At 45.0% G+C, this 22,371-nt stretch overlaps 1 protein-coding gene across 1 annotated transcript; it reads right to left on the bottom strand.

Annotated features, from left to right (window-relative positions):
- Positions 1-7,987: 7,987 nt before the first annotated feature.
- Positions 7,988-22,251, bottom strand: LOC144694840 (E3 ubiquitin-protein ligase MARCHF5-like). Its single transcript, XM_078565468.1, has 6 exons — positions 22,098-22,251; positions 20,797-20,999; positions 19,542-19,672; positions 15,776-15,959; positions 14,623-14,789; positions 7,988-10,040 (listed from the first exon to the last, which is right to left on the bottom strand). Exons 1-6 carry the CDS (start codon positions 22,130-22,132, stop codon positions 9,882-9,884), a joined length of 879 nt encoding a protein of 292 aa, XP_078421594.1. The 5' UTR covers positions 22,133-22,251; the 3' UTR covers positions 7,988-9,881.
- Between the last annotated feature and the right edge of the window lie 120 nt (positions 22,252-22,371).

Raw genomic sequence — 22,371 nt, forward strand, 5'->3', positions numbered from 1 at the left:
GAAGGTTTCTGCACTCCTCCACTGATGGCCCCAAGCGCGTCACCAATTTTAATCACACCCCCATGTGCAGTCATGCCTTCAGCTCCAAGGTCCTTAGCTCTGGCATTCCCTCTCTAAACCTCTTCAATTCTCTTTCCTCCTTTAAGATTCTCCTTTGACCAAGCTTTTAGTCATCTACCGTTATATCCCCTTTTGTGGCTCGGTGTCAAACTTAATTTTATAATGCTCCTGTGCAGCGCCTTGGGATGTTATACTACATTAAAAGCGCTATATAAATATAAGCTGTCAATTTTTATTTAACATTTTTTTTCACTGCCCTGAACATTTTCCATTTTCAGCATTCCCAAGTCAACTGCATCTAAATCCAGAGTAAAGCTCCTTCTACCAACCACATACTTCGACACTTATAATGTGTGTCATTTTACTTACACCCATAATCCTGTGGGACTTCTAAGTAAGATTTTCAATTTAATTGGGACAATTTTGCACTTTAAGCCCATGTCCACTAAAACTGAACCGAGATCCATAAACATTATTTCATGTTGGGCACAGATTTGGCCTGACAGCAAATGGGGAGATAAAGGGCTTTTTTTTAAGAAATGCAGCATGTTGCGATCTGGAATGCACGACCTGAATGAATGGTGGAAACAGATGCAGCAGTAGCTTACAAAATGGAATTGAATAAACACATGAACGTGAAATACAGGACTATGGAGAAACAGCAAGGGTGGGGGGGCTGACTTAGTTAGCTCTTTCACAGACACAGTATTGGCACGATAGGCCAAATGGCCTCCTTCTGTACTCTCTGAATTATGATTCTGTGAAAGCTTTTACAGCCCAAAGTTAAGGAAGACTTTCCGTCTGGCATGGATTTGAACCAAGGTCCCAGTGCTGAAACCACATCAGTCAGCATTCTGCATCTCAGTGGCAGTGATCTGTCTGCCTATCTGACCTGCCTAGCATATGAACCTCTACTCCCCTTACCTGAAGTTGATTCATGCATTTTCCAGCATTGCTCTTTGAGTAGCAAACTGGAGAAGGAACCTTGGTGAATTTGATTCTCTCGTGCCAACACTGGCACTTCTTTCGCCACCTGAGCTGAGAACCTAACTGCACTGTCCAGCCCAGAAGTTGTCCGATATATTCGAGACATCAGGATTTAGCACCCTGGGCTTAGGAGGTACACTAAAGTTGTGAATGGGCACTACCCTTGATTACTATCCAGTCAAAATGCAAGGCTCCGGATGTTGGGTGAAGACTGAATCAACCTCAGCTGGGATGCCCACTGTTGCTGAATAGCTTGCTGATGCTTGCCGATGAAGAGCAGGTACTTGGGCAAGGTGCTAGCACCCATGGAACCATACCCTCGTCGAGTCCAGCTTCAGGAGAGGAATGGGGTTTAAGGTCTCTCCTGCCTGGTAAAAGGAAACATCTTGTAACTCTATGTGGCACGTCATTGCAAGGCTATTGATACCACCCTTGAAAAATACTGTGTGTTTGTTTTGGAGGACGTGAATGAATTGGCTAACCCTGACACACATGATTTTCTGCTGCACTGTAATTTCTTGGAAGATCCCACCTTTTGTCCACAATCTCTGTTGTGCAATGAGTCATTCCAATACAGAAAGGTTCCGAGGTTCACAGCTGTCCGTGTGTGTGTGTGTGTGCACATTATGAGCCCTGAGGTTATCCTTGTGTGTGGGTTTCTGCAAGATGTGGAGTGACAGCGACATACCAATGTTACTGTAATGGTCTTTCCTTGCATTTTTTAAAAATTGCAAGAATGTTTCCCCACACATCCTCCTGTGAGGCAGCAGCCAGCGAGAATCGATTGGCTGAGAAATTGCCTGATGGCTTGCCTCGTTGACACCGCAGGTAAATGGTGAGTAGTATTGAGCCAGGCAGGTGTTACCCCCGCCCCTGCAGTTGTACTGTTAGCTACAATTATCTCCAACAAACCTCAGTGGAGGGGAAAAAAGTCAGCCAGGAATCCAGTGAAAAGTCTAAGTGTGCAGACATTGCACAAGAACAGTACTGGAGTTTTGAGAAGGGGATGGGTGATGCCAAATAGATTCGTATGCTGAAACCAAATGTTGTCTTCCTATAATTGTGCCCAGCTCACTGGTGCTTGAGGGTTGATGAATGGGTGAAGGTCCCCAGGAAGAGGTGGTGCTCCTTCAAAACGGAATTTCTCAAACACTGATTGTACTGGTGCCCACGTTTAACTGCTCAACGTTCACGACACGAGTCAAACTTTAAACAAGAAAAACACAGAATACTTTTTACAGAAACATGACATTTGCATGAGCACACAGGGTTCTCAAAACCTGGCAGCATGCGAGTTTTATAAAATATTTCATATTGTAATGAAATTGAGTAAAATCTGAACTTGGTCGTAATCCAGAATTCACGACTGCAGAAGGCTGTAGAAGCCAAGTGGTTGAGTGTATTCAAGACAAGAGATTGGTACATTTATGATAGTGTGTGAAAACGGAGTGGAGTTTGGTCATCCATGATCATACTGTAAGGCGGTGCAGGCTCTCAGAGATAAATAGCCTTCTCTTGCTCTTATTTCTGACATCCAAGGCCCTGCCACCTCTCGTTACCTTCCATGTAATAACTCTAAAATCTCATCTTTACATTCAAGTCTACATCCAGTTTCCCAATACACTGCCCACACTCAAAAGTTGGCATTTTGTTGCGGCACCTGTAAAATTCTTGGGTTGTTCTTATGTTAAAAGCACTTTAGTAAATAGTTGTAATAGTGTGGAGTTAGGTATGAAAAATCACGGCCAGCACTCTTTAGGCTGTTACCTATTGTTGTAGTCTCCCCGCCACTCCAAGCAGTGGAATGTCCCAAGGGATGAAAAAAAAATGGATAAAATCCTTGCCGATTTGGTGGAAGAAATATGAAAAGCTCTGATTAAGTGATCGATATTCATCCAGGAGAGCAGCTGAGCCATGATCAACGTTACACAGTAAGAGGTGATCTCTGCGTCCGCTAGAAAGAGAACCAGCTGTTGTTTGAAGAAATTCAGCAAATCTGCTCCCACTGCAGAAGCCCACAGCCTGTTCCACAGGTCCAGTGTTTTCTGGGAAAGAATCTCCTCCTAACAGGGAACTTAGTTCTGTCCTTCACTAACTTACGAAAGTTAACCGCTGATCAGTTTTAAAAAATAAGTTGCTTAAAAGTTGCCTATACTTAATGTGCGATGCAAGAGTTGGTGCCTCAATGACTCGGTTTTTAAGGCACGCCCTCATCTGAGAGCTTAACGTTAGACTACGTGCCCTCATGGTAGGTAGGCTAAAAAAAAAATCAGCTCTCCACCTAGCCAGACATAGTGGCTCCTAGGTAAGGTGCTGTCAGTTAGCCAACACCAGTAGAACTGTACCACAACAAAAAAATGGTGATGTAGGAATGGGGAAACAAAACCTTAAGAAATAAAAAAACATTTCTCTGATCAGTCAATGTGTGTTTGAGCAAAGTTAAAAAGAACAAAAAAAAAGGCATTTTTCATGACCTCAGGAAGTCCCAAAACATTTTACAGCCAATGCAGTACTTTTTGAAGTGTTGCCACTATTGCAAAGTGGGAAACATGGCAGCCAATTTGCACACAGGAGGCTCCCACACATAGCACTGTGATAATACCCAGGTAACCTGGTTTTTGTGATGCTGTTTGAAGAATAAATATTGGTCCAGGACACCGGGGACGACTCCCCGCCCTCCTTCAAAACAGCACTGCGGAATCTTTCATGTTCACCGCCGCAGTTCTAACAACTCCTCCAGAAGATGACGCCTCTGACAGTACAGAACTCCCTCAAGTGCCAGTTGAGATTTGTGCGCTCAAGGCTATGACAGGGGAAGAGAGCGAGACAGAGACAGGAATAACTACTCCTTCATAACCAACAGTCTTAAGCAAACAATTCATGAAATGAAACATGGTAAAGGTGAACCTTCACACCGTACTCATGAATGTGACCGAACCCATTGATCTGGGATGACTGAATTAATGAAATTTAGGATTTCTTTCATGGGATTACATCACCTTTATCAGTGTTGGCAGGATCATTTTTCACGATTCTTCAGTGAAAAACCGTAGACCAATGGTCGTCTTCATGAATTATTTCCAAAAAGTACAGCACAGAAACAGGCAGTTCAACCCAAGTGATCTTTGCTGGTGCTTAAGCTCCACACAAGCCTCCTCTCGCCCGATCAGCATATCTTTGTATTCCTTTTTCCCTTGTGTTTTTATTTAGCTTCCACATAAATACTATCCTCTCGACAATTCCCCGTGGTAACGAGTTCCACATCCTAACCATTCTCAGGGTAAACACGTTCCTCTCAATTGTCCAGCATTTTCTGTTTTAATTTCTCTCAATTCCCTATTGAATTTATGAGTGGCTATCTTCCACATGTGACCCCTAGTTTGGGGTTGACCCTGAAGTGGAACCATTTTCTCTATGTCTACCCTATCTGTGATGCTTCAATGTTTCTGCCCAACAACAGCCAGCAAATTAACCAAGGAGATTTAAGGATTAAGGAGAGAGGAGAGAGAAAAGCAGAGGGATGATTGAGGAGGAGGGTAAATTAGGGTCAAATCAGGTCCAGCAAGAGAAATAGAGAGGGAAAGAAAGATTAGATTCAGAGACAGAAAAAAAAACAGTAAGGAAAAGCAAAGAAAAATTGCTCTCAATCCTCATGAACTCGCTGACAGTTTAGCACATTCACAAAGCGTTCACCATTGACACACCGTTAATTTAGTCACAAGCTCAGGCTCAATGTGGAGAAACAATTAACCAAGCACTAGAATAATGCCATGCATAACCAGAATCAGAGTCCAAGTTTTTGGAATTGTACTTGGTCTTCTTTCCTCCACAGAATTGAAAAAGGTGTTCAATTTTGGCTGACTCGCTGCAGTAAAATATGTTTGCTGGGATGGGTACAGTGAACAGCAGCAACACTGAACCATTATGCAAGGGAGATGGTGAAAAGTTGGAGATGCTGAGGCTCTCGACAGCAGGTGTGGCCAAACACGAGAGCCAGAAAAAGACATTCTATACCCACAAAATGTCACAAGTTTTAAATATAGTATTCACGGCCACAATGAGAGTCTCACTCCAACTGCACATCTGCCACACGTGTAATATTGAAACTGAGCTGTTGACGTGATGTGCTTTGTTTCCAGTTATTTACTTGAAATTTGCATTGTCTTCCCATTCCTCTCGATTGGGGCGATTTCCTGTCATTCATTGTCTCATGAATGCTGTCTCTCCCCGATTTCTTCAGATTATAGCCCAATGTAAAGGGGGAGGGCTAAATGGACACCGAGTTAGAATGGGAAGCAACTAATGATACACCAAACGCTCACACAGATATATATGTTTTCTTTATTCTCTCGTGGGATGTCACTGGGAGGGCCAGCATTTGTTGCCCTTGAACCCAAGTGGCTGACTCAGCCATTTCAGCGGCCAGTTAAGAGTCAACTACATAACTGTGGGTCTAGAGGCAGGTGCAGGGCAGACCAGGTAAGGACGGCAAATTTCTTGCCTGAAAGGTGGTTTTTTTTCCCCAATAATTGATGATAGTTTCACCGTTACCGGTACTCAGCCCAGCTTACATTCCAGATTTATAAACCGAATTTAAATTCCACCAGCTGCTCTGCTGGGATTTGGATCCATGTACCCACAGTGTGAGACTAGGCCTCTGAATTTCTAGTCCAGTGACATTGCCAGTACACTACCATTTCTCCTCAAGTGCACAAGGCAATTCACACACTCAAATTGGGCATGAAGCCTAAGAAGGCGTAACTGAAAGTTTGGTCAAAGAAGTGATTTTTTAAAAAAAATAACCGACAAGGGACAGAAGTAGAGGGTTCACGGAAGGAATTAGAGAGCCTGGAGCATAGACCGTTTGAGGGAAGGGGCAGATTCTGAGGAGTTTACAGAATTAATTAGAAGAAGCGATCCTGTGAACTGTTGTGAGCGAGCAAAATAATCAGAGCTTTAACCTGGGTTTTGAAGGAACCAGGAGCCAAAGCAGGTCAAGAACAATAGGTGGGATGAGTGAGCAGCACTTAGTGTGGGGCAGCAGAGATTTAGGATGGTTGAAAAATGAGTGTTTGATGGGGATATGCAGGTGAAGGAAGAGGTAGTAAGAGGAAGGGACTGCCAGAGGATCAGGCTTTGAGGATTGAAGGCTCTGCTGCCGACAGTGGGTTGGAAAGACCATAAGATGTAGGAACAGAAGTAGGCCATTCGGGCCATCGAGTCTGCTCCGCCATTCAATGAGATCATGGCTGATCTGATAATCCTCAACTCCACTTTCCTGCCTCTTCCCCATAGCCCTTGATTCTCTTATTGATTAAAAATCTGTCTGTCTCAGCCTTGAAGGTACATAATGACCCAGCCTCCACAACCCTCTGCGGTAAAGAATTCCACAGATTCACCACCCTCAAGAGAAGAAATTCCTCCTCATCTCCATCTTAAATGGGTGCCTCCTTACTCTGAGATTGTGCCCTCAGGTCCTAGACTCTCCCACCAGGGGAAACAACCTCTCAGCATCTACACTGTCAAGCCCCCCAAGAATCTTATATGTTTCAATAAGCTCACCTCTCATTCTCCTAAACTCCAATGAGGACAGGCCCAACCTACTCAACCTCTCCTCATAAGAAAATCCCTCCATCCCCGGGATCAACCTAGTGAACCTTCTAAAAGGGGAACAGATGAAAAGAACTCTGAGCTGTGAGAGGCAGTGGGACGCACTGCTTGTCGGAACTGAAGGAGGCTGGAGGCGTCGAGTGGGATGAGGCAACGGCATTTGTAAATTAAGATTTTAAATGCAACACATTTGGGGAAAGTAAAAGGCATCGAGGGCAGGAGGGTCAGCAAGAACAGAGGTTTGAATGAGTGAGACTTATTATGCGATCTGACATGGGTGGTGAATCCTGTAATGAGCTGCTGATTGTGGGGAGTGCAGCTTGGGGTGGGTGGGGGGGGGGTGCAGATCGGAGATGGAGAAAGAAAATTATAAGGTAAACGTTGAGAGGTATTCAAACTCAGGAGGGGTCTGGACAAAGTAGATACGGAGAAACTGTTGCCACTTGAGAAGGCACAGATTTCAAGTGATTGGTAAAAGCAGCGAAAGCGACAGGAGGAAAAACTTATTCACTCAGCGAGTGATTAGATTTTGGAATGCACTGCCTGAGACAGAGTGTGGTGAAGGCAGGTTCAACTGAAGCACTCAGAGGGAAATTAGATTGTTATTTGAAAATGAAGAATGTGTAGGGCTATGGGGGGAAGGCAGGAGAATGGCACTAAGTGAATCGCTCATTCGGAGAGCCAGTGCAGACACGATGGGCCGATGGGCCTCTCCTGCTCTGTAACACTTCTGTGACAAGCATTTCAAAGGTGGTGCTTTGTAAAGACAGAGGCAGGCAATGTACCACATGTCAAATTAAGCTCTTGGCCATAGAAAGAACATGGAGCTTGAAGCTCATCTCATGAGTTGTGCAACACATCATCGAATTCGAATTAAGCTTGCAGCTGGGAGGAGGAAACATAGTAAGGGCAGACAATGCAGTCTTTGGTGAGATCCTTGGTGAGTTTGCAGGTTTGATCTCCTTCAGACAAATAGTAAATTAAGCTCAAATGACCACACTGGTCCTGCAAGCCTTGACAGGTGAGTAAGATGTCTGGTCACACCATACCCAAGCTCAATCTTTTCGCTGATCAATTTCCACCTGTGTTCAGTTTCCAGCAGAGTGTCACCGGATAATAGGCACTTCATCCATTTCCCATGTTCCAACTCTGGGCTGAAGGTTCCACAGATTTATGCTGTTTTTAGGACCCGATAGGTAATGGTGGGCATTAAACGAAAAGAGTATTTCAGCATCACAAGCTTTGAAAAAATCAATATTCACAAACCAAAAGATCACTATCATATTAACGTTGAGGAGTGTGGAACAATCCCACCAAACGATAGCCCTGCTGACTTGAAGTTTCCCAGGTTTAATAGAAAGAAGACATTGTAGCTACAAGGAAGGCGAATTGTACCATTGACATACAGCAACATCAACTTGCTTTTGTTAATAGCACCTTGTGTGTAGTAACACGTCCCACAGTAACATGAAGCAAACTCTGACATTGAGCCACAGAAGATGATATTAAGACAGATGAGCATAAGCTTGGTAAAAGAGGGGTAAGTTTTAAGGAGCCTCTTTAAAAAAAAGAACCAGAGCAGGAGCGGTTTCGGGAATGAATTCCAGAGGGTAGGCCCTTGGCAGCTGAAAGCACAATCACCAAAGGGATATGAAAAAGGCCAGAATTAGGAGAAGCACAGATATCTTGGGAGGGTTGGACGTGCACATCTCTCACCTTTGCATCGTTCCATGTCCATTCACTTCCCCGGTGCCACTGCGACAGACGTTCTGGTTCTGTCCCTGCATTCAGCCAGTTTGGGAGCAGAATAGGAGGCTACAGAGAGCATAACAGGCCTGGTCATTCTGCCAGACCAAAGAGCAAGCACTCCATTGCTCCTTGTGTCACTCAACAACACTCAGGCTGGCACAACAGCCTGTATGAGGGGATGGGGGTTGGAGGGAGCATTGTGCACAGAAATAAAGCAAAATAAAAGTAATTAGAAGCCCTGAAAAACCAGAGGGTTTAGAAATAGCCCAGATGGCAAGACTCCCTCTGGCTGACTGGAATTCACCAGAATGACAATAAAGCAACAATTCAGAGCTGGCACTTTTATTAAATTAAACTTATAGAATCCCTGTTTTTCTTTTCCAGCTTAATTATTCCAAATAGCTTTGCATAAATAGGAAAGTAAAATGCAAATTTAAGAGCAATTATGGTGGTTACCACTGCAGGGAGAAAAGCCAGATCCATTAAAAATAAATTATTTCCTGTGGGTAAAAAAAAAAATCTAATCTAAAATATCCTACTTTTAAATACATATTTATAAAATGAAGTCACTTATTTTGATGTGCTTTTTTTTTTCAGCCACATGCAATGAGCATAGAAAACTCTCTCCGCAGGGCAAAAGCTTGTCAAACTCCAGTTAAACATCGACTTGAACTGGTCGCTACATTTCTATCCTTCCTTATGGCCCGAAATATTGCGGGATCTGGCAAAAGAATTGTTAGCTGTGGGTCCTTAACTGATTACTAGGTCTGGGGAAATCACACGAGACCCCGCACACACCTCACTGCTGGCAAATCTGCCGCTCCTCATGCACCCCTTTATTGGACGCCCAGCCGTCGGCTCCTCAGTGAGCTGAGATCGAGTGCCATCTCCTCTCTAGCAAAAGGCATGAGAATGCTATTGCGAACACAGGTTGTCCCCAGCTTTGATACAGCCACTGAAAGGGCGCGAATACAGTACAACGGTGTGTCCTGTTAAAAAAAATGATCACCTGTGGCGTGGACGTGCCCGGTCCCCATATGGAAGCTGTACGTGTGTGTGTGGCAAACGCAGAACCATAACCTACCATGCCAGGGTGCAACATTCCCTCTCTCAAGTCTGAAGCAAGGTACTGCTTGGGATAGTGGTCTCTAGCAAAAAATTACGAGTGGCAGTGGTTTCAAATGTAAAGAAACAAATTAACGAAGCAGTAAAACTCATGACAGAATAGGATAACAACTGAAAACGAGAGTACATATTCAGTCGAGGTTTAAAAAAAAAAATCTGATGGGAGTTGGATAAGCACAACTGGGGCTGGATTCGAAGCCAGCGTTTGGCTGTCTGGGAATGTGCTGGTGGCCCCAAGTGGGATTATGTCAAGTGCCAATTCCAGCGGGCCAGAGAGTAGTAACAGAAAACAGTCCATCTCAGCACAGCACCTGTTCATATCTCAGCTGATCATTCCCTCTGTCACTGCTTTAGTCACTCCCAGAGTCCTCGTAGCCTGCCTGCAACTCTTCTTGCTCCTCTTCCCGCTCAGGATAGTTTAGAATCCGGCGGTTTGCTTGGATGAGATATTGCTGCTGTCTGAAGTAAACCTTCAAAGCCCCTTTGATAGCAACGAAGGCAATCCCGCCCTAAAAAACAAAGGGGGAGACACAAATTGAAACAGAACATGCAGAGCAAGCCAATTGGCAAGTGAAATGTACCACAATTGCACCTTTCTGCTCAACTTTCCTTCACTTATAATGCTAGTGGAGCTCCTGAGGTCCCAGGCGACCCTCTGCTACCTCAACCAAAATATTCATGAGAATTAGAGGATTTTACAGCACAGAATGAAGTCATTCAGCCCACTATGCCTGTGCTGACACTCGGAACAATCTCTGCACATTCCATTCTGTTGCCTTGCCCAACAGCTTAGGTCATTTTTCTTTCCAAATATTTTTCCACAGCCCCTGTAATAGCCATTATAGGTTCTGCTTCCGGTGCTATTACTGGCCAGACATCCCACACGCGAACAATTTTCACCTTACCTCCCCCTTCATCGCTCTGTTGATGGCTTCCTAGTTACCTACTAACTGATCAGTGAAAACAGTTTCCCTCCCCTTCCATTTGCCTCATCAAAACCACATGAGAATACTGAATTCCTTTCACCCTGGATTGATATTCTGTGGCTGAAGCCGACCTGGATCTTTGAGACACTTTTTAAGCTGATGTAACATTAATTTTTCTTTCATTACTTAAGCAATATACTATTGGGCCAGGAATACAGAGATCCCCAGGAGATGCTAGTTATTGAGGACCATATTCAAATTAACCTCGGATGAACTTAAAAACAGGTTTGCCATCAGAAGGCAAAGAAAACTTAACTTGGCTTTTCCTTATTCTCTGATCCCCAACTCCTCCTAAGTGTAGGCACTGAATGGAACAACACCCTCACCCCAAGTGGCCGTTCCTGGAGAACAGGCTGCGCGCATTAGCAAGATATTTACTGCTAGGTCATTGCAAGTGAGCCCAACATCCCCACTTTCCAGCAGTAGTCACTTTATTGCAAAGGGGTTGGAGTCTAAGAGAATGAAGTCTAGCCGCAATTAAATAAGGCTTTGGTTAGAATGCAACTGATGTACCGATATACTTGCCTTAGAGCCCTGCAACCAAGGCTCACTAGATTGATTACTGGGGTGAAGGGGTTATTCGATAAGGAGAGATGAGTACAACAAACATGTATTCTCTTAAATTGAGGTGAACTCATTGAAATGTATAAAGTGCTTGACAGGATTCTGTGGTGAGACACTGGTTCCCTTGGTTACAACGTCTGTATCTTGGAGGCAGTGTCAGGATAAGGGGTTGGATAGGACTCATAGAAGGCGAAACGCCACACTCACGGGGTTGTGAATTTTGTCCAGAAGGCTAATCTGGACAATTATTAAATAGACTCAAGGCAGAGATTGATAAGATTTTTGGAAACTAAAGCAATCAAGGGATATGGGGAGCATGCAGGATAATGGACATGAGCAGAGCATATCAGGTCAGCCATGATCGTACTGTATGGTGGTGCAAGTTGAGGGAGCTGTATAAACTCGCGCTCCAATTGCTTATGCACTGTTACTTGAGAGTGACCTTGTGTCCTTTCCCCCACTCCCAGCCTTTGTTACTCACAAGATGAAATGTGGAAAAGCCCACAAAATAGGGACTCAGTTTCCACCTCTCTTTTCTCTGTGCCAGGCCATTACTTGAAGGAGATTTTAAGTGCTGGCACAGTGCATGGTCTCAGTTCAGTCTCAGTCTGAGTTCAGAGGCGTTTGAGGCACAATGCTGGCATAGCTTGCTTCTTAGTCACAAATGCCAGCAGCAGAATTGTTCAGCAGCTCCATCAACCACTTGTGGTTCTCCCCAGAATATCAGGCACTTGTCGATATAGTGAATATGGACAGCTCTATCAAATCTCCTCTCAAAGGAGAACAATCCCCGCTTCTCCAATCTATCCGTGTAAGAGAACCACGTGCTCTCCTTCACTAATACTATAAGAACTTTGGAACGGAAAATCCAGTTTAAATCATGGTTTAAGGGTTTAACTGAAAGGCCAGGACCTCCTACCTTGTGCAACTCACTTAGCATAAGCATAGGTCAGGGGGGAGATGATGGCGTAGTAGTAATGTCACAGAGTGAGTTCTTTCACGACAAGAACTTATTGTGAGTAACAAGTCCAAAGTTAGTCTTTTTCCACAAGTTGGTTTAGTCATAAGGCAACTCTTCAGTGTAACAGACTTCCAAGTATTTCCCACCCCAGAGTTTTAACTCTTTCAAGTACATTCACAGTTCTTGACTTTTTTTTTCCGGGAGTGGGACATGAACCCACAACCTTCTGACTCAAAGGTGAGGGTGCTATGAACTGAGCCACAGCTGACACCTCACCCCAGAGTTTTAGCTGTATCTATTTATACTCTTTTTCTGGGAGAACCAATGCCCATCACCTGTTTAACTAGCAATTGTCTTTAACAATGTAATTGCTGTGCAGTGTAATTACTGATACATGGACACCAGTAATCTAGAGGACCAGGCTAATACTCTAAGTAACAAAAACAGAAAATTCTGGAAAATCTCAGCAGCTCTGAAGATGAATCATATGGACTCAAAATATTAATTCTGTTTTTCTCTCTCCACAGGTGCTTCCTAACCTGAGTTTTTCCAGCATTTTCTTTTTTTAATTCCAGATTTCCAGCATCTGCAGTATTTTCATCCTCTGCAGACATGGGTTCAAATCCCACCATGGCAACTGGCAGGATTTAAATGCCATCAATAATCGGGAATATAAATTTAGTCTCAGTCGTGGTAACCATGAAACTATCATCAATTACCAGCTGGTTCACCAATGTCCTTTCAGAAAGGAAATCTGTCATCCTTACTTGGTCTGGCCTACATATGACTCCAAATCCACAATCATGTGGTTGACTTAACTGCCTGGCTAACCACTCAGTTCAAGGGCAGTTAGGGATGGGCAATAAATGCTGGCCTTGCCAGCAAAGGCCACATCCCCTGAAGGAAATTTTTAAAGTGCTCAAGTTGAGCTTGGATGACTCATCCCTGCAATCAGTGAATCTTTCCCGCACCCTCTCTCATGCCTTCACGTCCTTCCTGAAGTGGGGTGCCTAGAGCTGGACAGAACTAAATTTCAATTGAAGCAAATCAGTGGATTCACGCAATGGGCCTGATGCTTTTTCTCCTTAAAAACTTACAACATTCGAGTTACTCTGTACCGGTCTTTTTTTTTAAAAAAGTGAAATTCACAATCTAAAACACTTGCATTCATTTTGTGCCAAATCGCATTCTTCAGGATGAATTCAAGAGCATTCCCAGGGAATGTATTGCTTTGTTCACGAACACGGCAGCAGAAAGGTGAAATGACCAGCTCATCTATTTTTGGTGGTGTTGGTTATGGAAAGAATGTTGGACAGCAATCGAGAGAGTCATGTGCGCTCCTTCCAGTAATACGATGAGATCTCTGGAGTGGAAAATCCAGTTGAAGCCGTGGTTTAAGTTTTGAGCTGAAGGCCAGAACCGCCCACATCGCATAAACTTAGATTACACGTTCAAGTTGGGCTTGGATGACTCACACCAACAGTAAAGATACTACCAAGGTGAGTTCTAAACGCAGTAAATAAACCCAAAGCCTTAAAATCGACCTCAGTCAAGATCACGAGTGAAAGCAGTGGATGATTTTTTTTAAAAAGACTTATTCATTCAAGGGATTAGGGCATCTCTGGCCAGGCCAGCATTGATTTCCCATCCCCAATTGCCTTTGAGGAAGGTGAGCTGCCTTCTTGAACTGTTGTAGTTCATGAGCTGGAGGCACATCCACAGGGCTGTTCTAGGGAGGGAGTTCCAGGATTTTGACATAGTGAAAGTGAAAGAACAGCGATATAGTTCCAAGTCAGGATGATGTATAGCTTGGACGAGGTGGTGTTCTCATGCGTCTGCTGCCCTTGTCCTTAGAGATGGTAACGGTCACAGATTAAGAAGGTGCTGCTGAAAAAGCCTTGTTGAGTTCTTGCAGTGCACCCTGCAGATGGTAAACACTGCTGCCACTGTGCATTGGTGTTGAAGGGAGTGAATATTTAAGGTGGTAAATGGGGTGACAATCAAGCAGGCTCCTTTATCTTCTATGTTGTCCAGCTTCTTCAGTGTTGTTGGAACTGCCCTCATCCAGGCAAATGGGAAGTATTCCATCACACTCCTGACTTGTGCCTTGTAGATGGTGGACAGGCTTTGGGGAGTCAGATGAGTTACTCGTCACAGGATTCCGAGCCTCTGACCTGCTCTTGTAGCCACAATATTTATATGGCTGGTCCAGTTCAGTGATGGTAATGCCATTGAATATCATAGGGAGATGGTTAGATTCTCTCTTATTGGAGATAGTCATTGCCTGGCACTTGTGTGCTGAGAATGTTGCTTGCCACTTATCAGCTCAAGCATGAATGTTGTCCAGGTCTTGCTCATACAGACATATTGATTGTAGTTGTTGGAGTATGAGTTCCTCAGGATGGTGACCAAGGCCCAAACATCTTCAGCTGCTTCATCAATGACCTTCCCTCCATCATAAGGTCATAAGCAGGAATGTTTGCTGATGACTGCACAACGGTCAAGATCAATGCCCCAGCAACAGCCAGCAGCTTAGGGACAGGAAGGGAGAAAAATCAGGCAATCAGCACACATACTCACCAAGATAGTTCGCTGCAGGTTGGAGTTCACACCGCTGAATATGAGCTTGCCGACCATGCTGGAGATTGTGGGAAAAACGAGTGCACCACACAGAATGCGAGATACGGACATGTGATCAGTCTGATGGCTGGTGTCAGCTGGTACACGAGGAATGGGGCATCCAAAACCTGCACAATGGAAAAACATTAACACAATCCATATGGTGCGCAAACTGCGGGAGACGCAGACACACCCACTCACACTGTGCATTAGAGGGACAACTGTATTGCTCGTTTCTCAATGTAGCTTTAAACCATCTAAATATTAAATCTGTCTGGACCTCTGAGGAATTTACTGATTTATCACTTCCAGTCCAAGTTGACACCTTGAGCTGTAGTGCTGTAATAAGAAAGATGAACAATCTCAGCAGAAGGCAGACTTGCAGTGCGTGGTTAGAAAATTGAAGCATCCTCAATTGTTATGAACAAATAGAGAGAGTGAGAGACAGTAAGTGCAAGATTGGAATCGTGAGTGAGACAGATAGAAACAGTCAGGAGAAAAAAACCGAGACAGACAGTCAGAGAAGACAGATCAATAACACCAGTCACAACATCAACAATTGGTATTTATATGGCACCTTTAGGATAATAAAACATTCTAAGGCGCTTCACGGGAGGGTTATCAAACAAAATTTGATACAAAGCCACTTAAGCAGGTATTAAAGCAGACTGACTGAAAAGGTTGATTTTAAGGAGCATCTTAAAAGGGGAAACGAGAGGTAGAGATGCGCAGATGTAATGACAGAGCTTCGGGCTGTGGTAGCGGAAGACACGACCACCAATGATGGAATAATTAAAATCAAGGATCCTCAAGTGGCCAGGACTGGAGGAGTACAGAGACTTCGGAGGTATCCAGGGCTGAAAGAGGTTACAAGGGGAAGGGCAAGGCAGTGATGAGATTTGAAAATGCGGAAGGAAATTTAATTTTGGTACAATTTAACAATCTTAATCAGAGGGGTCAAAACATAGCTTTGTGACGGAAACAGGCTTAATTATCTGTTAGTTGATAATGAGAAAGGAGAAGCTGAAAAGGATCATCTCAAATCTCTTGGCCTGCAGTCTGTGGTGACAGGTCACTGGGGGCAGTGTGACATGGGAAGAGGTTGGGGTCTCACCTGGGAAGATGTTGCTCAGAACCTGTAGCTTGCTGGAGTACTTGCGCCACATGCGAAGCACAAAGTCCTCCCACCGGATCATCTTGGCCAGAATAAGCATCACTGGAATGGTGGGCAGCCCCATGAGCAGGAAGAGCGGGTCTGCCCGTTCCATTAGGTCCAAACCTTTCTTGTGTCCAACAACCTGCAGAGAGATCAAGGTGGACCAAGTTACTGAACGGTGTTGTACACTGTTTAAATCGGATGACATAACATAAATGGCACAGAAACAGGTAATTCAGCCGAACCAGCTCGTGCTGGTGTTTGTACTCCATTCGAGCCTCCTGCCATCTTTCTTGATCTAAATCTACCACAATATCCATCTATGCATCAACCACTGCCTGTGGCAACGAGTTCAATATTCTCAGCACTCAATGGATGAAGAAGTTTCTTTTGAATTCCTTATTGGATTTATTGGTGACAAACTTATATTGATAGCATTCAGTTATGCTCTTCCCCACAAGGTGAAACATTCTCTTGGCTAATGATCATGATGGTCAGTGCAATGAACCAGCTCACCTTCCCCTGGAAACCTTCAGTTCTCATCCGACCTCTGAGCAGGAGTAGTATACTTGGCACGTCAAGCCTGCTCCTGCATTCAATAAGATCATGGCTGAGCTGATTGTAACCTCCTGCCTACCCCCTTGTTAATCAAGGATCTTTCTCGCTGTGCCTTGAAAATAGTCAAAGCTCTGCTTCCACCGCCTCTTGAGGAACAGTGCTCCAAAGTCTAACTACCCTCGAGAGAAAAAAATTTCTCCTCATCTGTCCTAAAGGAGCGACCCCTTATTTCTAAACAGTGACCCCAAATTCTAGATTCTCCCACAAGAGGAATCATCCTCTCCACATCCACTCAGTCAAGACCCCTCAGGATTGTAAAGGTTTCAATCAAGTCACCTCTTACTCTTCTAAACTCTAGTAGTAGATACAACCCTAACCTGTCCAACCTTTCCTCATAAGACAACCCACTTAGTCTAGTAGACCTTCTCTGAACTGCTTCTAATGTATTGACAAAAATATATACAAGACCATCTATCTCTCCTTCTCCTGCCAGTGATCCCCATGTGCTTCGGAGACTTGGACAACCTACAACAGGTAACTCAAAACACTGGAGGTGTACCATCAGTGGTGCCTTTGCAAGATCCTCTAATTGGTAGCAAGAAAGGTGGTCCAACAGCTGCGTTCCCTGCCAAGTCCACATGCACAGCTAATCACTCCACCCAGTTCCATTGGGTGGGACACATCGTTTGTATGCCTGACACCAGATTTCCAAAGCAACTGTTCTACTTGGACTTCAGTCATGGCAGGAAGCTCCCAGGAGAACAGGGGAAACATTTTAGGAATGATCTCAAAGCATCCCTCAAGAGATCAAACATCCCCGCGAACTCATGGGAGTCCATGGCTTGTGAGCGACCAAATTGGAAATGTTTATTTGGGAAGGCACTAAACACAGAGACACTTTGTCAAGAGCATGCAGAGGCAAAGTCAAGGCATCAGAGAGAGCGCACAAACCTCCAAACACCAAACCTGCCCAGCCCCTCAAGCACCACCTGTCCTGCATATGGCAGAGTTTGCAAATTGTGCGTTGGACTTATCTCCTCTTCCTTTGGCTCAGCATCAATGTTTGTATGATGACACCCTATGTGAAGCATGTTACAAGGCACAAAAAGAAAATAGTCATGCCAGCTAGGTATCTCTTTCAAGCACCCAATGTGGCAACAGTGCTCCCAGGCCAGGAAAAGAATGGTCAGATGCATAGTCAAGCTCCATTTACACTTCCCCATCTTCTCAAGGCCAACTATCCTGTTGCCTACCTGAACCAAATTGACAATTTAGTGTTGTTTTTTCTGCTGTGAGATCCGTCCATTGGGCTGACACCGTCCAAAGCCGAGTCTTGCAGATGGCAGTGGAGGATTTCCTCCCATTAATCTGGATGAGACGCAAACCTAGGTCCCAGAGAGTTTACTGACTCAACCCTCGATCATCTTGACGTTCACAAACATAAACACGATTTTTCCTTCCTGTTTCTAGAGCTCAACACGAATGAATCACGCAAAAATTTGTTCAGCATCTCTAACTTTTATCCACTAGAAAGTTTTGATCTCGGCAAGTCATCACTGTGGGGGAAGTGGAAGTAATTGCCCGTTTGCTTCTGGACTGCAACCAACTGCATAGGCAAGATGGTGATATGCAGGTTTCCTGCTTATGTTTATGTTATGAGGCCAAGAGCAGAGCATATTTGTGCAGCTTTCACATTGTTGTCTGAAAATCAGATAAATCTTCATCATGAATCAGCAATACGACACCGAAATCCTTTTTAAAAAAGAAGTTGGGCTTAAGGCTGCTACACGACTACAGGATGAGTGCAGCTTCCACAACATTCAAGAAGCTTGACACTGTCCAGGACAAAGCAGCCTGCTTGACTGGCACCCCATCCACAAACATTCACTCCATCACCGAAGCACAGTGGAAGCAGTGTGTACCATCTACAAAATGCACTGCTGGAATTCAACAAGGCACCTTAGACAGCACCTTTCAAACCCATGACCACTACCATCCAGAAGATACGGGCAGCAGATAGATGGGAAGACCACCACCTGGAAGTTCTCCTCCAAGTCACTCACCATCCCAAGTTTGAAATATATCACCATTCCTGCACTGTTGCTAGGTCAAAATCCTGGAACTCCTCCCCTGAAGCACTCTGGGTGTACCTACACCACATGGACTGCAGTAGTTCAAGAAGGCAGCTCACCACCGCCTTCTCAAGGGCAATTAGGGATGGGCAATAAATGCTGGCCCAGCCAGCGAAGCCCACATCCCATGAATGAACAAAAAAAATGCAAACTATGTCAAAGTTTGGGCCCCATATCTCAGGAAGGATGTGCTGGCCCTGGAGAGGATCCAGAGGAGGTTCACGAGAATGATCCCAGGAATGAATAGCTTAACATATGAGGAACGTTTGAGGACACTGGGTCTATACTCGATGGAGTTTAGAAGGATGAGGGGGGATCTGATTGAAACTTACAGAATACTGAAAGGCCTGGATAGAGTGGACGTGGGGAAGATGTTTCCATTAGTAGGAGAGACTAGGACCCGATGGCACAGCCTCAGAGTAAAGGAAAGACCTTTTAGAACAGAGATGAGGAGAAACTTCTTTAGCCAGAGTGGTGAATCTATGGAATTCATTGCCACAGAAGGCTGTGGAGGCCAGGTCATTGAGTGTATTTAAGACCGAGATAAATAGGTTCTTGATTGGTAAGGGGATCAAAGATTATGGGGAGAAGGCGGAGAATGGGGTTGAGAAACTTATCAGCCATGATTGAATGGCGGAGCAGACTCGATGGGCCAAATGGCCTAATTTCTGCTCCTATGTCTTATGGTCTACAAATGAAATAGGGACTTGGTGCTGCAACACCTTAACTAATAGCACTGATTGGAGCAGATTGGCATCACAATCAACATCCATCACCAAGTGGATTTTTCCATAGCCTAGGAGCACCGACGTGACCTGCAGTTGCCAGTTCCAACTAGCTTACACAATATGAACTTCCAGGTCCACACAATGGGTGCCTTTCCCAACTGAGCTATCAAGGAAGAAGGCTTCCATGTGGGAAAGGTAGGGTCTTATTTAACAATTATTGATATGAAATGGGTGGTAGGGTAACAATTCTCGGCTCCGGAGAACAATGACTGATAGATTTGCCAAAACGGGCCAGAAGGTGCCAACCTGCATTACAGTCACTGCTCCGTACGTCACTGCCGACCAGTACACTGTCCCGACCACGATGCTGGCTGCTGCAAAGGGGCTGGCTTTGGACAGAATGCGGTCAACTTGATGCAAAGAGTACACAACTGGACCTGAAGAAAAGATTCATATAACCAACATCAGAAAAGAACTTTCAAAAACAGCCATTGCAAACGTACACCATACTCTCGTTTCTTCTTACATGCATCTTTTTTGTTTTAAAAGCAACACTGGTTGTGCTGTTTTTAAACCTTCTTGCGAGGGCTCAAACCCCTCCCCGAGACTGGACAGAATCAGAGATCTTTCTCTCTTGCTCTTTTTTTCACCTCTTCTTTATTGATGCGACTATGTTGAGTGCTAGTGCTATTTTCCACTTTCTGGTACTTCCCAAGTCTCAATTCTACAATTGATAACGTTTTCCTTAACAGTTAACATTGGGAAAACATGATATACGATTGCAGTCTCAATCCCTGACTCATTCATTCCCACACTTGAAGCCCTCCCTCAATCACTTTGCTTCTTCAACTCCCATTCTTGCACTCACACCCAGCTCTCTAAACAAGCTCACCTCTATTAATATCTCCTCCTTTGGCTCAGTGACCAGCGCACTATGAAGTGTCTTGGGACATTTATGTCCATAAAAAGGAGTATGTAATGCAAGCTGCTGTTGAATCATTCAAATAGGTAGACTGTCCCTCTATTTAACATGGTTGCCTGTAATGGTCGACAACTTCAACAGTGCACCAGTGCGTTAGTTTAGACCATTCAAACTCTGGGACAGAACTTAAACCCTATCAAGGGGTCTTGAATTACTTCTGTATATTGTACAAGCAATTCAAGATCAGAACAATCAGCTGAATCACAAAGATCCCTAGATAGAAACCCTGTCACAGCCTTGCTTTTTGTATATAGTGTCCTGTGCAAACCATACTGGGAAAATTGTGTTAACACCAAAGTGCCACTTTTAAGTGATAGGGAATGTACTACTCAACTGGTGGCTGCTGATAGGAAAAAGTAACAAAAGTTTGTTAATGTGTACAGTTGAAAGATTGTTTTTCTCTAAGACACATTATTGGAGAGATTCAATGCTTTTGGTTCAACCAGCAAAAATGGCTTCGAGGGCAGGTAGCTTAGCCGATGAAAATTATGAAAATGGCAGATAAATACATAGTGATTGGAAGGATATTTTTTAAAACATTGCAACCTTGCGAGAAAAAGATAAAAGCCTCATACGTACCTAACTTTGGGAAGACTATCAAGTACTCAGTATTGCACTGTGGACATGCCACCCGGCCTGTGCTGTTCCCCTTCTGTTTCTCATCTAGCCATCGTTGTAGGCATGCCTGGTGGATCCATTTTGTGGATCCTTTACATCGACATGGGCTTACCCATTCCGCAGAACGATCGTCAAGGTCGGTGGCAAAGCAAACCCAACAATTCCTGCCAAAGGTAATCAAGGACAGTACTATCATACACAAGGAAATACCATATCTCACTGAACAGTAGCACAATCTATAAGAGCTTATGGAGTCGGGGTCGGTTGCCAACTCTGGGTGGGCATATTCCTGACGGTTTCAATAAATGAACCCACTACAACCCCCAATAGATCAGCCAAAGAGTCCACCCTCACAGCAGGATCGTTTGCAACAGTGCTGCCCTGAAGACTAATCTTTCAGTCCAGATGGGTTGGCAACCCAAGAATGGGGAGAGGCTAGGGGGGGTGAGAGCACAGCAAGGGAGAGCAGGGAAATGGGAGCGTTTGAGGACTCTGGGTCTATACTCGATGGAGTTTAGAAGGATGAGGGTGGGGATCTGATTGAAACTTACAGAATACTGAAAGGCCTGGATAGAGTGGACGTGGGGAAGATGTTTCCATTAGTAGGAGAGACTAGGACCCGAGGGCACAGCCTCAGAGTAAAGGGAAGACCTTTTAGAACAGAGATGAGGAGAAACTTCTTTAGCCAGAGTGGTGAATCTATGGAATTCATTGCCACAGAAGGCTGTGGAGGCCAGGTCATTGAGTGTATTTAAGACCGAGATAGATAGGTTCTTGATTGGTAAGGGGGTCAAAGGTTACGGGGAGAAGGCAGGAGAATGGGGTTGAGAAACTTCTCAGCCATGATTGAATGGCGGAGCAGACTCGATGGGCCGAATGGCCTAATTTCTGCTCCTATGTCTTATGGTCTTATGGGAGGGGTAGGGAAGGGAGTAAAAGAGAGCAGAGGCGGGTCAGAAAGAGGGCAGGGGGACTGCGACAGGGAGTGGGGGGAGGGGAGAATGGGAGGGATGAGGGTCAGGGCGTAGGGGAGTGAAGGTCAGAAGGGGAAAGGGCGGGGGGGTCGAAGGGTCAGTGCTAAAAGGAGAAAGCCCGGCTCTGGCCCCAGACCCTCACTCGGGGCTCTCTCCTTTGCTGATCCCAGGCGCCGGGCCCGCGGCTTAAAGCCGCCGATTCAGGGGAGAGGACACTTGGTCAGACACTGTCTCAGCCCCCCATCACCCAGAGGACCGGGGAGAAGTTCTCTCTCCTTCTGCACTCACCGCTCCAGGCCGGAGAAGCTCTCTCCCGCCGCCATCCGGCCACCGTCAAAAATCCAGGCCGAGGCTTCAGGCCTGACGCCGCAAGCCCCAGGTTCGAGAACTCGCAAGCTGATTTGTTGAGCCCGGGGACGGCCGTCCAATCATAATGCGGCGATTGATCACGTCCTTTCCTCTATTGGTCCAAGTCGCCCGCCAATCAAAAGGCGGTTTCCGGCCGGAGCTCCTCGGCTCTTGGTTCATCTCTTTACCAATCACCAGGCGCGACCTCAGTAGC

The sequence above is a fragment of the Cetorhinus maximus genome, chromosome 20 (genome assembly GCF_964194155.1).
Source record: "Cetorhinus maximus chromosome 20, sCetMax3.hap1.1, whole genome shotgun sequence".
In the NCBI taxonomy this organism is placed as follows: Eukaryota; Metazoa; Chordata; class Chondrichthyes; order Lamniformes; family Cetorhinidae; genus Cetorhinus; species Cetorhinus maximus.

Excerpts from the sequence above, each read along its gene's own strand:
- LOC144694840 (XM_078565468.1), bottom strand. The coding sequence starts at position 22,132 with ATGGCGGCGGGAGAGAGCTTCTCCGGCCTGGAGCG. Across the intron at positions 21,000-22,097 it reads AGCTTCTCCGGCCTGGAGCG|GAATTGTTGGGTTTGCTTTG; the intron begins GTGAGTGCAGAA and ends TACCTTTGGCAG. Across the intron at positions 10,041-14,622 it reads ACCTGCAGCGAACTATCTTG|GGCGGGATTGCCTTCGTTGC; the intron begins GTGAGTATGTGT and ends TTTGTTTTTTAG.